The sequence below is a fragment of the Embiotoca jacksoni genome, unplaced genomic scaffold (assembly GCF_022577435.1).
Source record: "Embiotoca jacksoni isolate LCO1_2020_lvr unplaced genomic scaffold, fEmbJac1.0.p SCAF_96, whole genome shotgun sequence".
NCBI lineage: Eukaryota > Metazoa > Chordata > Actinopteri > Embiotocidae > Embiotoca > Embiotoca jacksoni.
In genome coordinates, this window is record NW_027185454.1 from 727,756 (window position 1) to 745,210 (window position 17,455).

A 17,455-nucleotide genomic window follows, 5' to 3' on the forward strand; every position below is an offset into this window, starting at 1 on the left:
TACGTCTACCTGGTCTTCACTCACACTGAAGCACGCTTCTCCAGCTGCTTTAATGGTTTTTTTTTTTATATATATACCAGCAGCTAATATTTACCGCAATAGGTTAAGGAGTGTTGATATGAGAGGAAGCAATAGGGAGTGAGTTCACAATGGCACACAAATTTGATTAAAAAAAAATAAAAAAAAATTCCAATTTGTCATGCTCTACTTCATTCACTAAACCGGTGATGATGAATAATTAGCATGGAGCAACTCATGTTTTCTTTACACAACCCCAGTAGCAGCAGGTCGATATGCCTCTCACCCATCATACACTGCGCAACGCCCTAAAACACACCATATAATCAGGAAGATGAATCATGTTGATAAGCTGAGTGCATTGCCTCATGGGACAAGCGTTTCAAGCCAGATTGCTGTCTATGTGGGGAATCTGCCAGCAGCATGCAGGCAACTGCAGCCTTTATTCTGACACAAGGAAGAAGTCATCAAATGTTTGGGGGGGAGGGACTACACTTCAAATTATGAATCAGAAGATGACTGGCTATATAGTTTTATTACTAGAATACAAGAAGCAAAACAACCCTGAAGTGTGTTGCTCCTTTTCAAAACTTCTTCAAGGCTCTTTCAACTGCATGAATCACTCAAAACCCTTTAGTGGTCCAGCAGATATTGCTTTCCTCCCTCTAAGGTGTTGCCATAGCTTCTGTGTGCTCACCAGTTCACTGAGATGGAGCAGACAGAGACTTTTGTGGGTGGATGGGCGGGGGGCGGAGGGGGGGGAATCATATTTAAACCTGATATAAGGTATCGGAGTTACCATGACAGCTGTCTATTTGTAGCTGACATTTCTGTGGCATTTATCTAAGAGCTTTTTCAAGGTACTGAAATGTGGCTTTATTGTGGGTTAGCAGTTACTGTTTTGACTGTAATCTTTTGAGTTTCACGAGACTGAAAGTCATTGTGAATATGGAGGTTTAATTGTGGAAATCAGGTCCCCATAAGAAGACTAACTGTTGTTTTTCTTTGCAACTTGGGCATCAACCTTGACCTCTTCCTAGGTATTTATTGAGCTCAACTGTAAAACAAAAGTCAACTGAGTTCTTTTCAGTGTACATGTTATTTTACAGTTGACAAGGTTTTAATTGCAGCTGCTTGTTTCACTGCAAGTTAACCTGCTGAGCAGGATTTCACTATTTTGAATTTTTTTTTTTAATCATTCGGTCACATGTTTGTCCAGCAAAACGAAGTCACAAGACGACTTGTTGAAATACAACTTCTCGGGTTAAAGTGACAAGCCGCTCTATCATTGTAGATCATCTCCTTCTATATATCACTGTGAAAAAGGCATCATGCATTAATTGAGGAAGATACAAAATGGAGGGGACATCCTTCTGCTTCTGTTTTTCCCCACATTTTTCTTCATCACAATAAATCTGTCATCTGAGAGGTAACTTTTTCTGAAGTCATATTACGATCCAGCTCGATCAAAAGCCTGGTCTGCAGATTCAAGTGGGAATTACAGGTTGAGTTTACACAGGGTTTAAAGTTGAGAACACTGGAAAGGCAACAGAAGCTTCAATCAGAAAATAAGGAAACCAATTTATGTCTTGTGATGAATTAATGAAGAAAAACAATCCACACAAGCACTACTCAGACTGATGGGTTTTTAATTTTGCAGAGCAGCACATATTGCGCTGCACTTCACTTTATGTGATCCAGATTTATTCTAATTTTGAACCGAGTTGTTTGTTTTCCAATATAATTGCCAGCTGCACTGGTAGCCCCTGTTGATCTGCTGTTTATTCCGTAAGGGAGAGGGTGCTTTTACTCTCTGTGTAATTGGGTAAAATCATACGAAATAAATTCAAGCTGTGAGCCTCAAATGCACAGTTCACCATAATTGGATGGATTTTCACTCCCAGTGTGAGAGCACTGATGATTTGTGTGATATAATATCAGTATCAACTGCCAGTAACAAAGGCACTTTTGGAATATTGAAATACACAAGTCAACGTTTGTTGGTTTAACTGTCATGTGCTTTAAATGCAGACATGCTAGAGGTTTTGTTGCACAGATACCTCTTGTTGTTATTGAGGTTTATGTGCAGGTGATATAAAAAAGAAAGAAATGAACCGATACCTCGTTAAATCCTTGAACATTTAGCTTTTATCTCCTTCATTATTTTCCCATTATTTCTTGTCCGATGTTCCCCCACAGCCCCGTCTAATGAGCTCAAACACCCATTCAATGGCTTAATGTCCCCAATGTATTAATTTGAACAGAGTTTTAATTTGAAGTCATTTACCTCTATTGATTATAGACAAGGAAATATTGTCACAATTATATTTCCCTAGAAGATGTAGTGATCCATCAATAGCGTATTTGTGTGTGTGTGTGTGTGTGTGCGTGTGCGTGTGTGTGTGTGTGTGTGTGTAAAGGATTTGCTCAATTTTCAATTTGCAATGCTATAACACTCAAAAGCTAGTTGATCCGACTGTGTAACCTACTTTTTAATTCACACACACTCTCACGTGTGACATTCAGGTCCTACAACTGATTCATTTCGATTGGAGGGATGCTGTCTGCTTATTCTACCTGGAAGAGGGTCCTGTTTTGGTTTAATACAGTATTTGTTACTATGATGATAAATATACTAAAGATCAGCTTCCAACACCATGTTTGTTGAAACAGTAGCAAATGTCAGTGTTCAACAGTCTTGTTGAAGACAACACACACACACACACACACATGCTGCTTGCTATTGTCTGTCTACACTCTAAACTTGTCAGACATCCAGAGAAAAGAAGAAGTCTCCTGTAAAATTGGTGGTAAAGTCAACATGACTCACTTCTCACTGTCACACTGACAGAACTTGTTGGATTAAATCTATCAGTCTGTGTCACCTTCACTTTACTGGACTGTTAATCTCAAATGCTGTAACAGAAATAATTGTATGAAAAAAAAAAAAGCTGTCTTAATGAATGCATTAAGAAAGTTAAAGTGCAGAGGACCTTTTAAAAAAAAGCTGAAGGTCACTTTCAAACCTCTCCTGGGTTTTGAACCGTATTTATCCCCTCTCCCTGCTCTTCAACTTTGCATTTTCCTCTGTATTGTTCAGTCACCATTTCATTCTGAAAACTAGATCCTTTTCTTTTTTTTCTAGATCTGGGGTTAAAAAGTTCTAAAAATAGCCTCACCTATACAAAGAGGACTCTAGATGTTAATTGCCTGGTGTTCAGTGCCTAGTAAAAGAACTTTATAAGTAATGAGAAAGCCAAAACATTTAACAACAGGCATGGGCTCTTTACAGTTCATTTTGTCCATCCTGCTGATGGCTCTCGGGTACTTATAGTGTAAGATTGGAAATATATTATAAATGATGACACCTAACAAAGTCAAAGAGCTTTTTGGCTTAAGTATGAACCATTTATGTAACACATTTATGACCATTTAGTAAAGTGACATTATAAAAGCACTCTGTATACCTCCGATAGTATAGTGCACATTAATACTGTATACAATGCATGAATATTGTATAAACTTTCCTTCTTCTGTCTTTTTCTTCGGACCCAGTGTTGACAGAGCTCCTGGCCTCCAGCTTTACATTGTTTTCTTCTTGATTTTCCCCTTTTTGACAGTGAATGTAAAACCAGGCAGATAGAAGAAGTATAATAAGACACAGTCACCCAAGGTCAAAGCCACATATATGAATATTTACATTGACTTTTTGTACATAAAAAAAACATCCAGGAGAACAGATATGGTGGCAGCAGTGATGTGAAGGATGGGCAGGAGCACAGTGCTGCATACTGATCAGGGCTGATGAGCTGTTTTTTTTTTTTTTGGTGAGCTAACAAAGACCCATATGTCCACGACACAATATATCATGTGATACGTAAGCCTGCAGCTGTGTGAGGGTTTTACTGACCACTGAAAGGTTTATGTGATTATACTAAGTTCATTTAGCTGAGGGCTTGATGCTCCCCCTCATACCAGCATTAATTCATTATTCTGATTCCTCATGAGTGACTCTTCTCAAAACTAATTGTATTTTCTAACACTTAACAGTGCAGACAGAAACTCTACGAGAACACCGAATGGTCACATTTCAGCCTACACTGCGTAGGCCAGCAGGATCCTTCAGTACGTGTTACTGCACCAGCGCACATATAATTAAATTTCCCCGTAGTTACCGGTGCCCTTGACTCATCATTGAGCACAACCATAGTGGTCAATTACCAGATACATTTGGGGGTGTGTGTGGCAGTTCTTGCTACCTCGTGGCTTTACAGTTGGTTATAGTAAATTAATTGACATAAGACTCATATATCAAGAGAAAATATCAATCTAGCAGATGGTTTCCAAAACCTTTCCCAATTAATTCAAAGAAAGAAAGCAGACATTCACAAATTTTACCCCTGTGTGCGTATTTATTTTGTATTGGCTTCATCAGAAGAAATTCCATTAGCACGAGTGGCCTCTGCATTACGGCTTCATTTTGGGTAGAAAAACAGGAATCAGCCTATTGTATAGATCTATACAACATAAGCCAAGTAATAACTGCTCTCCTCTCAGCTCTTTTTATTTTGTTTTATGCACAGCACAATAATGACTTGCTAGAAAAAAAAATGTTTTCTCTGCTGCAGATGATCAGGAAATGTCTTCTTCAAGGACGCTGATGTCAACGAGAACATCTGTATATGCCATATGGTTTTACTGTGCATGACAGTAATCTTACTAGCTTACTAAAACTGAAAAACATTCAGATTTTGTTTGATGGCCACCAGCCTAATGGATTCCAGGCAGAACTTTGGTGGACTCTCTCATTGTGTATTGATTTCCAAGGGAGTTCATGAACAGTGCAGAAGTGACTGAAATGTAATGGGAATAATGGGAATATATTTAAGAGTGGAACACTTGAATATTTATTCCATAATCATGAGCTACATTTGTTGATGATTTTGTATATCAGGGGTATAAATTTGACAAATCTGATTTAAGTTTTCCCAATTACTGGTGTATCTGTAGTAAATTCTGATGATTTGGCCAATCTGATTTCAAATTGTTATCATCATGTATTGATTATTTATCTGTCCTGTATTTCCCTAATTGTAATTAAAGTAGTAATAATTAATATTCTGCCCTTTGGATGTAGTGGAACAAGCACTAAACACATTAGTGACAAATTATCCCCTTTAGCAGCAGTGTGTCTGGTACAACCCGATATCATGGGAAACCATGCAAAGGTCAGTCCGTGAAACAGTACTTCGTCAGAGTCAAGTTTTGCCTTGCCTGTGAAAAACACATACATGTGGTTTAGGCACCAAAACCAAGTGATTAGGTTTTGGAAAAAAAATTGTGGTTTTGGTGAAATATGACACAGTCCAAAATTTTGTTAGTTATTTAAGGAAAAGATCATGTTTTGGGTTGAAAATATGTTTCAATATTTCATTATTAACATTGAGTACATCGTGTAAGTTACTTAACATATGATATGTAAGTTAAATATGTTATGTTATGTAAGTAAGTCCAATTCACATTTACTTTTGCTTTCTCACAGACTCGAACACCGGTTGGTGAAAGCCCTGTGTTTGCTCCATCCACCCACCACCACAACGCCTCCCTACACAGACTGAATGCATTTTCACACTTTGGTAAGGCAAAACATGCAACAACATGGCATCCTTTATTGGACTGACGACAATATTACAAACTTTGTCATAATAATGGGCTCTCTGGCCACTCGATAATTATATAAGTCTAATGTTACTCTCCAGACACAGAAAGGGCACAACATAAACATTGTGAACATCTTCTTTATTGACTGATGTTCCCATAATGGCTTCATTATTGTGTACTGTAAATGGATTAAGAGAGACATCTTATTAGATCGATTAGTCTTTTAGAAACTCTTACACCATAAATTACTCTTGTACTATTTGCAGCTCATCTTGAATTAAACATTATTTGTTCTAGACAAGTTTTATAGATTTGTTCTGAAACAGAAGAGAGCTGACACTGATTCAAAAACTAAGGAAATAAAGCTTAAAGTTAAGAATTCAAAGAATTAGGCTGTCTCCTGAATAAGAGAGGGATTAGTTCTGCTCTTTTTTCATAGTTTTAGTCAGAGAACACAAATTGTGTTTGTAATGTATTTTAGTTCAAATTAAATTCATGAATGACGTTAGTTATACCAAAAAAAAATTTCCCCTGCAGAAGAATCCTTCTCCATTGTCCGGCTGTTTTGGGTATCTTCTTTCCAAAGTGCTCATTTATGTTTTGTGGATATCTGTCATTGTTTCAAGAGCCTTCACATCTATTGGACCAAACACTTGATCGATGGATTCCATTCATTTAATGACATCAAAGCCCAGGAGAGGAAACATGTTTGAGACGCATAATGCCAACTGAACACCACTGAAAACATCATTGGAAGATGAAAGCACATCTCTTTTAATCTGTACTGATGTGCTCGTTTTTTAAAACGTGCGGGAGTCATCCTCATAAAATGTTAATGATGTGTTACCTTCTGCAGGGATCCCTCATTAATCTGTGTACGAGCCGCCATCTCCTGTCATTAAAGGAGGGGAGAGGACGGTTTGGCCTTAACAACCTTTACCCCACATGTCTCTTCATGTTTTGTTAAGATCATGTCTCATTTCAAGGTAAAACCTCTTATCAATCATTCTACAGTGTGAGACTTTGTTTATGATAGTTCCTTCAATTCATCAGCTGACAGACTGATGTTATTATCACCTGTGCCTGTTGGGTACCATTTCAAAACAGTAATCAAATGTTAGCTGCATTTCATAACTTCAATAGTATCTTGTACTGAATTATGGAATGAAAATATTTCAGCTCATGCTCCAAAAATGGATTATTAGAATGTTTGACAGATTATCCATCGCTGATCCAACTTCATTTGGTTATGCTGCCAGAGATAAATGGTAAAATCATCAAAGGAAAATGCCTGAAATAATAAAGGTGTGAAAAGAAAAAACATGAAATCAGAGTAATGCAATAGTTTAATAAATATTTCACATCATAATAACTTCTTGTTAAGCTTCTCAGTTCAACAAACTTTTAAAACTAAGATCATCTGCCTCTTTTAAATGTCTTTCAGCACCAAAAACACTTCTGCTTTTAGATGCAAAGAAAGCCAGACTATTAGAGAGATAAAGACTAGATAAATACAGATAGGATGTGATAGGATCAGTGCGTGACAGGGTGGCTGGTGGTTAGAAACCATAGCTATCTGTGTGCAGTATGTGCAGTATTTTGAAGGCTGCTATTTTCCTGCTGGAGAGAGAAAGATAATCTTCCATCCTTAGTATTTACGAAAAAACACCTCAGGGAAAGTTAGAAGACACTTCCAGTACACAACAGTAAGCATTTATTTTCTATGAATAAAGAAAAACACTAATTGTTGACATTGTATAAATCAAAATTTTTATGATAAGTCTTACGGATTTCTTTTTTTTTTTTAAGTGAAATAAACCGGGCTCTCCAATACACCATGAATAACACCCTAAATTGCATAATCTCCTGTCTGCACACAACCTTGCTTACCATACATGACGGGTACGTTACAGACTGTCATGCTGTGTGACACTGACCTCTGCAGGGTAACAAGAGCATAACAGCGGCACTATGCTCGTCCTGCTTTCAGCTTTTACACTTTTACTTTCACATTTTTAAATTTGAAAATATTTGTGTGGTTACATTTGATTTGCATTGTCCAGAAGGGAAAATGAGCCATCTACTCATGGAGAATGATTAATTTTCATAATTAAATAAGGTAAACAAGATATTACCAAGACACCACTTGCGTTAAACAGCCCAAGCTGCCATTAAACCTCCTTGCATTCTTGCTTGCAATCATAAGAAAGATTGATCTAGAGATTGCAGATTTGGCACCTGTCCGACGCTGGGATGCATTTAATGGAAGTAATGCGTCCGATAGGACATTACAAATTTTGCACTTTCTGTCGAGACAGCCCCTCTAGTTGTTGTGTCACTTGGAAATTCTCCAAGGTTGAAGTTTAATGTATATTTTTAAAGTGAACCGCGTGCACATGCATACTGAAACATTTTGAGTCGCTTTTACAGGCGGTTTTGATGATGCAACATGAAAAGTGGCCAGTGGTTCATAAGATACAATTTATGGCAGATAAGCCTCAGCATGATGATGACATTTCTTGTGTGCATTTGTGTGTGCTGCTGCTTGATTAAGATTTCGTTAAAAAAAAAAAAAAAAAAAAAAAAAAAAAAAATTGTTTTAGTTGTTTTCCCCATCTTATTCGCAGTCATATTAGATTTCATTAAAAGTCTCTCTTTCCCTCACAATTCAAAGGTGCTTCATGAAACACCAAGGACAAAAACAAAACAAGAATGCACGTTCCTCATAATGCCTTTCAACCATCAAATACCATAGAGATGTTATTTTAGCAGTAAAATATGTGAAAGCCTCAACCAATTTGGCATGTGAGGGCGTTCTCTCTGTGTGGCATTTGAGGAATGTTGACTCACACTTCCTGTTTCCTGTCCATTTAGGAAATGGCAGTGTTTAACCCCTGGCTGCCACCCCCATGCTGCTCTTATCTTCAAGATACTGCCTGGGCCCCCGTGAGAGGGTTTAGTCTGAGGATCAAAACCGTTATAATCTGGTCGGGTTAGTTGCTTGTAAAGACTTCCTGTGTTACTATAGTCTCGCTCACTCAGAATTGAGGTAAACATTTTTGGGGGGTCACGGTTGTTTGGGCTCCTTCATTGTACTGTTGCATTTTCAATTATTTATTTATTTTTTTGATTTGTTTAAAATTAGTCAAAGGTTTCCATTTGGTTTACAAGCAAAAATAATGATGTGTGATTATCATGTTTGTGTGAGACATCCTCTTTATTCGTGTTTCATTCAGAGTGCCGTCGTATTTATAATCTAATACCGTTGAAAAGCTAAAACTGTTGGGCATAAAATTCTATAAAAACCTCACCCTCATAAAGTTTAAGTGTACAAAGTGCATGACAACAAATTAACCACTTTATGATAATTTATGCAATCACTGTTTCAAATGCCAAAATGTAAAAAGTTATTGTCACATTAAAGTGAAGAACCTGTTATGGCACTAGGATTAAAACAACTGCAAGAAAATACACGAATGAACCACATTTCTAAATAATGTAAATATTTGTATTTACAATAAAACATATGCAGGAGAAATGTCTCTTTTGCAAGGCCCTTATTTTTTTTACATATCTGCTGAATGACTGAAGAAATTAAAAGGAAAAAAAAGTGCAAAATATTGTGCATGTAATCTCAGGTTGTTCGATTTTTTTTTTTTTTACCCAGCGAATGTTTAATCTGTTACTTTACCTTTGCTGACTTCCCCGAGTCCACAGACTGTTAACCCTCATGTGTAAGTCCTAATACGGCTCCTGAGACTCCATGACTGCCATCAAGAATAAGAGCTGTCAAAGCCAAATTTAAGGCTGTGATGAATTTCTGACATGTTTTAGACGCTCATATCCGACAGAAGAAGCCACAAATAGCTTTTACATTCGTTCAGAAGGTAGGCGTAAAAAATGTATCCATTTGAATTGTTAAAAAAAAAATTAAAAAAAATAGAATTAGTCCCAAAGAAGATGTTTGGTTGATCGTCCATCCATTGAAGTGTCACATATCTCTGCAGAATATTTTGTTTTCTTTAGGTTATTAAACAGGAAGCATTTAATTTTTTTTGTGTAATCACGGCTGCATCTCGTATTGCCCCTCTGTGGCAACAAAGAAGTCATTCAGAATGTTCTTCAGAAATTCGAAAGTGGGCCGGTCATCAGGCTTCTCCTTCCAGCACATCATCATGATATCGTAGAGTTCCTCAGGACAGCCGTCCGGACATGGCATCCTGTACGACCTGTCCAGGCTCCTGATCACCTCTGGGTTGGTCATTCCTGATTTAAGAAAAATACAATGTATGCAGATTGGGTTTTAATAGACTTTTAGTGAACGTATTTTGTAATCATTTCAGCTTTTAAAATAGCTATGCAACATTTGAGCTGGTTTCTGTACAATATAACAACATTAAAGTATGTATGTGGTTATTTCTAATGTTCTGTACCTGGGTAAGGTATTCTTCCATAGGTAACTATTTCTGTCAGGAGGATCCCAAAGGACCACACATCGGATTTGATGCTGAATGTGCCAAAGTTGATGGCTTCTGGAGCTGTCCATTTAATGGGAAATTTAGCACCTAATTATCAGAAAGAGGGTGAGAGAAAGAGGAGGGAAAATGCGTTATTGGATGGGGATTGTAAACAATGCGGCGGTCTGTGTGTGACTGTCTTGTTTGTTACTCTTAAAGTGACATAATAGGTGTTAAGATACACCCAGAAATAACAGTAATATGATTGTCATTAGAGAGTTAACAGAGGTGTCTATCTCCAGAATGTCTCTGGTTGTGTTTTTTGTTTTTGAGGACAATATGAATTTACATGAGTTTTGCATCAGTACAATACATTTATGAGTTTTTAATTCACTGGATTCAGCAAACTTTAAACAAAATTTCCCAGGAATGTACTATATCACCAAATATATTGCTATCACAACATAAACCCAGCCCGACTGTAGAATATTAGCACAATATTTCAAAACGATAAGTTATGACACAATATTATTGTAATGTTAAACACATTGCAACGTGCTAAGGTTTTCAATGACATATATTGAGATATACTGCAATTTATTTGCATTTTTTTCCCTCTGTAAATATGTCCCCAAAAGGAAATTTTGTCACCATCTGTTTCATCTGATAACATAAAGGTTTTTGTCTTTTCATCTCATTTTAATTTTTTTTTTTTTTTTTTTTTTTTGCAGAAAAATGTGATATTCAAGCAGAAAGACAAAGCAGCCTTAAAAGCATGTTATAAATGTTGTATGCACCCAAATTTATGTACTTATTACCACAATATAATATCAATTATTTGGACCCTGTATCTATACAACATTGCAATGCAAAATATTGCAATACAATACATGGATTTGTTTGCCCCCTCCCTTATTCATTTTAGGATCTTTAGCATTAAAATTGTCTGAAAGGGGTAAAGGCTACTGGGAGATTTGAACTGAATGAATCGAGTGTATCTAAAATCCTGATTATGGATTTTATGGAAAAACACTGGCCATACTCCACCTTCTTGAGCTGTGTACTCTGACTCGATTATTCTGGCCAGGCCAAAGTCTGCTATCTTGCAGTGCAGCGTCTCATTGACCAGTATGTTAGCAGCACGCACGTCCCTGTGGATGTAGTTCTTCTTCTCAATGTACGCCATGCCTTCAGCTATCTGTCATTAAGAGAGGATAATTCAAAACACTACTACTGTAAAACATTCAGCTGAAATATAAATTCCCAAAACAGGATTTTTAATCTGTGTGGCGTGTGAAAGAGGGTGCAAACAATATGTCTGCAGTGTGGATTTTTTTTTATGTATGAAGTGTCCGATACAGATAGCGGAAGCTACTATTTGCAATTATTGTCTCAGAATCATACAAGTTTAAGTAGGAATATTCTTGCAGTTTTCTGTGAAAATTATTTTTACATAGAAATAAATAAGATGTTTTGCACAACTTCAAGTAAAGTAGTTTTCTTGTTTTGCCCAGTACATCTTGAAAAGCATATTATATTATGTCTGCATCTGCCAGTGGACTGTCACAATAATATAGGCAAATTATTTGTTCAATCTCTTGTAGGAGAGACTGGATGTTCTCTGCAATTGAAAAAAAAAGAAGTATGTCGCCTATATCAGCATCAGGCAAAAGAGTTGGAAAATATTGGCAGCTTTGATATTGGCAAAAAATAAAATATCAAGATCAAAATTCTTAATTTGTACCATACAGTATTTGTCTGTTTTCCCTGATTAGTGTGCTCTTAGCTCAGCACATGGAGTAGTGCTGCTACAGTACACATACAGTATGTGTAAATATTACGTTTACATGTAAGATAATGGCAGCAAAGTGGGTTTAACAAGATATGCTAACTCTCAGGAAGTCGAAACGTTTTTTGAAGGGGCAAAAGACTTCTCAGTGTGGATGGAAAAACAGCATGACTTCCTGTCCGGATGTTAATAATTGACGTAGGGCGAGACTTTCAAGCCAGATGAGTAGAGGCTCTACCACAGAAACCACATAGCTACTGCTTACAGTTTCCATGTGTGTTCACGTCACGACTGCCGCCAAAGCGTGTACTATAAGAGACGTTCAGAGTGTTACTGTAGAGCAGCTAGTGTGTATAAATAAACTATGAGGGCAGCTGATGTTGTTTTTGACGGAGGATTGTAAACTGCTTTCTCTTTATCTACCTTCTAATGTCCTACTGTCACAAACAAAAGCAGCAGCAGGGAGACAAAATAATTCTAGCTAACTTTGAGATACATCTTTCATTATATCAGAGAGATATATATCATTGTCAAGAAAATGTCACATCCAGGATATGATTCTCGTTGACATCATTGAAACTGTTTCTCACCTGTGCTGACATGTCGATCAGCTTATTTAGCTTCAGCGTCCTTCCTTCGTCTGTCTTTAGAAAGTCCAAAAGACATCCTGTGAATAAAAGGGGAAGTGCAATTTTATTAGAACACAAAATGAAAGCTAACATTTTGAATCGGAAATTGTTTTCATTTCATAGAAACTGTTGCTTACAATTACACAGAATCGTGACATTTGATCGTCCCACAATGAAAGCAGCCAAAATTCACATGAAGCTGCAGCTGTAGGTGAGGTCATTGCTTTTAGGTCCCTAGCAGTTAAACATAATACCACAAACACACGTCCGGTGTAATGTGATAAGCCTTACAAATGCAGTTTTAATTTCCTTTGGTTTGATTGTATTATGTTGTATAAGTGTATTAATTTTTGCCACTTCATTATGTGCTTTAGTCAGTGAGCAGTCTTTAGTTTATTAAACAAAGTCTGTAAATAGTTTTCTCACCTTTGCAAATTTCTCATGAGCTGGTCTGCATCAATTTTTCAAATATTTTATGAACAGAAAATTATTTGTTCAAAACACTGAATAACCATGCGTCTCAAATGTGAAGATTTTTTTTTTTTTTTTCGTTTCTCCACTTCTGTTTTGTTTTTGACTGCTTGTTGGACAAACATGACAACAGATTTTTTTTTTTTTTTTTTTTTTTTTTTTTTTTTTTTTTACTATTTTCTGACATAAATGACTAAATGATTAATTGATTTAAATACTTTTCTAGATTTATCTTTAATGAAAAAGTTACAAGCCTATTTATAGCACAGTTTATCACCCCTCATTGGTTCAATGCTGTTGCTGTTCAATCATCAGCAACCCTTCCTCTCTGTCTTTTTTTTTCATTTTTCTTACCATTGATCATGAATTCGGTGACAATGAGAATGGGCTCCTTAGTGACCACGGCATGGAGGCGCACCAGTCGTGCATGCTGCAGCTGCTTCATCAGGTTGGCCTCCTGAAGGAAGGCCTCTGGCTCCATAGTTCCCTCCTTTAAGGTCTTAATAGCAACTTTCTGGCTGTTCTTGTAGTAACCTGCAGTAGTAATTCAAACAGGATGCCTCATTCACTCTAACATCTCGGTTTATAAGATGTCTCCAATCAATGGCTTAACAGGTAGCTTCCTCTTACCCATCCACACTTCTCCAAACTGCCCGGCTCCCAGTTTCTTTACCATCTTCAGTGTCTCTCGGGGAATCTCCCATTGATCTTGTGCCCATGGCGGCTGAGGTGGTTTAGCCTTACAAGGAGCATACAGCCGCTGACACAAACCATCTGCTGTGCCTGCACCCAAATATGACACGTTCAAATATTATGAACAAAATTTTTAACTCTCTCTCTGCCAATGTGATAAATTTAGTCACAGAAGCAGCACGGGGTCCTTAAATCATCTCTTTTTTGTGCTTGCTTTGCGTGTACCTCTTTCTCATATGTTGCATTTGCATTGCATTTGCAGCCATTCTCAAGATTTGGCCTTCTTATCTTGTGGTTTAGTTACAGGGGTTGATAGACTATCACTCTTCTCACACAGGAAATGCACAAGGGTCTATCTTCCCCCTTTACTTCAGGTGCAGATGTATTGTAATTATTTTTTTGTACTTGTAATTTAGAGCAGTGAAGCGAAATCTGAGTCCAAATAAATGCTTTATTAAAGATTTATAATTATTGACCAGAAAACGTACAAATCTTTACATAAATTCGCCTCTTTTTAATATTATTAAAAAACAAACAAACACTTTTGCAGGTGGATATGATGAATCTGTGGTTAATACTTACGACTGTAGTACTTAACCAACTCCTGTAGGGATGGGAACGTGTTGGAGGGGGAGATGTAGTAGCCACCTTTGTCCAGACAGCGAATCTTGTAGTGTTTTACCACATTTGCTTGTTCTGGCATTTCATCTCTGACCGACAGAGAGAAGGACCCTAAAGGAAGATAAATACAGTTTACAGTTATGTATTAACCAATTTGAGTCTAGACATGTTCATATGTTTCTGAATATGTATCCCTGAGATCACAGAAACAGACTGATGGCCGTCACCTTTACAGGTCTCACTCTCTCGAACTAGAAAACTCCCCGGTTTATTTCCAGTGGCTGAAAGGAGTCGTTCAGTCTCTTTCCTACTCAAATCCTTAAAAAACCACCTGCAGGACAGAGCAACACAAAACACACTTTATGTAACCTTTTCAGAAAATGATAATATAATAAACAAAAACTTATATGATAAATAATCCATACATTTTTTTGCAGTGCCACATTTTATTGAATAATATGTTGTGCTGTGTTTGAAACTGATGCTTACTTTTCCACCTCCAGTGTATCTGCTCTGGCTACATAATTACACGGTATCAAGCCCTCCTCTCCGGTCGTCATCGACTTCGCCAGCCACCATTCTCCATTTCTACAAACAACACAGACATGGCAGATTATTTCAATCTCTCAGGTTAAAAGCATTGTGTAATGCGTCTTGCTACTTTAGGGATCAGGATGAGACTTACTCTTGCAAAACTTTAAGTTTGTCTCCCTTTTTGAAAGGCAGATCATTGTCGTTGGTCGCTTTGAAATCATGCTGTGCCACAAACACGATGTCATCTAAAGACAAGTAGAGCACAAAGCAGTTTTAAAAGAAGTGAGTTCAAGAAGCAGTTACTTTATAGTTTGACATAATACTGCATTCCTAATACGGCGTGCAGGACATGTATCCAGCTTTATTCAGATATTGCATTATTTTTCTTCTCTTTGCAATGAGCATGTCTGTGACATTGCAAAGTTTTTCCTCTACTCTCAATCTTATCTTACTCCCACAAGAGAACAGAGGAAATTCAACTGAGATTTCAATCGTTAAATGCAGCCTCTTCTTACTGGTGGTATCTCTTTGCACAGCGATAGTTGACAAAGTAAACGCAGGCCTGTTACTCTCCACTAAGAAGTTTATTATTTAGTATGCAAAGTAATTACCATGTTCTGAATAACTGTTTCCTCTCCGTTCCTAAACAGCAGGAAAAGATCATGTACGAGTCAGTGTTCAGCAAGTCAAGTAAATAAAGTAATTACGAGTAATTAAGTAAGTTATTGGATTTTGTACTATGGTTAAAATAAATAAAGCTTTCAGTATTTCACTTACTATATGATTTGAAGAGTGGGAGGCCTGAGAGTTGAATTTTCCTTTGTAGAACTCATCTTTTATCTGTTTCTGGCCACTGCAAGCGCAGCCCATCCTGCATGTTCAATCGAAATCTCTTTTAGCTATATTGCATGCAACTAATAAGATTTACTTCATATTTGATAAACTACAATACATGTTACATAATGTAGTATCCCCACACATACAACTACAAGGTCCTGCTAAAAGTTCCAACATGTTTATTTCTGTGCTCTTACCTGATGAAGCAGATGAGCTTTACTGAAGCCGTCCTTAGTCTCTACTCCTCCCACTGCAGGGCCTGCTCTCTGACTTCATGCCCAGTGCTAGAAAAAAGGGATCCAACTCACTTAAAATCAGGAAATTATCTTTAATGAGAATGTTTAGTTTTTTTGACAAGTGCCCCCCCCCCCCAAAAAAAAAAAACTGACGTTCATTAAGAGGAAATGGAAAATATTTGTACAACTTTATACACTAGCATTTGCATGTGCACAGATACAGTCAAAGTGCCATGTCAGAGTTAAAAACAGAAGGGGAAATAAAAGTGCTAAAAATAACTGATAAGAAACTACGTAGAAATGTAGACCAAATACAAAGTATTTTTTATCAGTGTTTATCAACATGTTTTTCAGTAATAGGGTGCACATTCTGTTGCTCAATCTATGTGAAGTGACTGTTTCATAAAAGATGTTAAAACTTACTAATGTGGCACCAAACATAATTGACATCAAACAGTACTGAAGTAGTTTTAAGAGGCAATTTCAACTTTTCAGCATTTGAATATTTGGCAACTGGAAGGGTTTAATGTTTATCACGGAAGTTAAAGTTGATGATGGTACATGTAAATGGGTGAGTCTAACTGGGAACACATGTAGAGTATCAATGTCTAACAACCACTCCCTGTGTGAGTGTTGGACCATGTGGTCACACATTATTATTGTTGTTGTTGTTAATTAAATGAAACTTAAATTAAATGTATGGGTGAGAATTTACATTGAAAAACGACCATGCTCTAATTTGGGCATAAAGTCACACAAAACTTACCTTTGACGTCGAATAAAACTGTGATTTACATGGCCAGTGAGCAGTAATCTTTAATCAAACTTGTATTTTCATTCTGTTTCCATGTAGAAGAAGTAATGATAAAAAGTAAAATTACTTACATTACAGATTAATACTTTTATCACTCATCCTCACAATTTTATTTTATTTTTCTTTGTCTGAGTTTCTTTTAATTTATAATGTTATGGTAGCTATTATAACATGTTTTTTTTATCGCCAAAGGATTACTGTAAATCTTTATTAATAACTGTAATGGTTATCAATAACTACTCTTTATGCCAAGCTTGAAAAACTGCCATGTGTTTCATGATTTTACTTTCAAAACTTTATAGAAATACACTTGATTGTTAATCTTATGATCATAACATTAAGATATCTACAGTATTACAACTGTCAGCAGTCTATATTGTCAGATTCACATACAACAGATAAATACCTTGAACTTGTCCCCAGCTGTGTCTTCAGAAGTACTCCAGATGCGTGATGTCTTCAGTTTCCTTCCTAAAAACTAAATGCTTATCAATGTGTCACTCTCATTCACTCATTTTGGTTTGGAAAGTTTCTCTCTCACTTGTGCTCTCTCTCTCTCTCTCTCTCTCTCTCTCTCTCTCTCTCTCTCTCTCTCTCTCTCTCTCTCTCTCTCTCTCTCTCTCTCTCTCTCTCTCTTTCTCTTTCTCTTTCTCTCAGTGAAGTACATGGCCTCCCCTGGGGTACCACACAAAGTT

General features: G+C 36.9%; 1 protein-coding gene across 1 annotated transcript; it reads right to left on the minus strand.

The window, feature by feature from the left end:
• Nucleotides 1–8,555: 8,555 nt before the first annotated feature.
• Nucleotides 8,556–17,416, minus strand: blk (BLK proto-oncogene, Src family tyrosine kinase). The gene is made up of 14 exons (XM_069142082.1): nt 17,167–17,416; nt 15,908–15,994; nt 15,651–15,744; nt 15,485–15,515; nt 15,025–15,118; nt 14,829–14,927; nt 14,567–14,670; nt 14,301–14,450; nt 13,656–13,808; nt 13,380–13,559; nt 12,516–12,592; nt 11,184–11,334; nt 10,113–10,244; nt 8,556–9,945 (listed from the first exon to the last, which is right to left on the minus strand). Exons 3-14 carry the CDS (start codon nt 15,741–15,743, stop codon nt 9,743–9,745), a joined length of 1,467 nt encoding a protein of 488 aa, XP_068998183.1. The 5' UTR covers nt 15,744; nt 15,908–15,994; nt 17,167–17,416; the 3' UTR covers nt 8,556–9,742.
• Nucleotides 17,417–17,455: the final 39 nt, after the last annotated feature.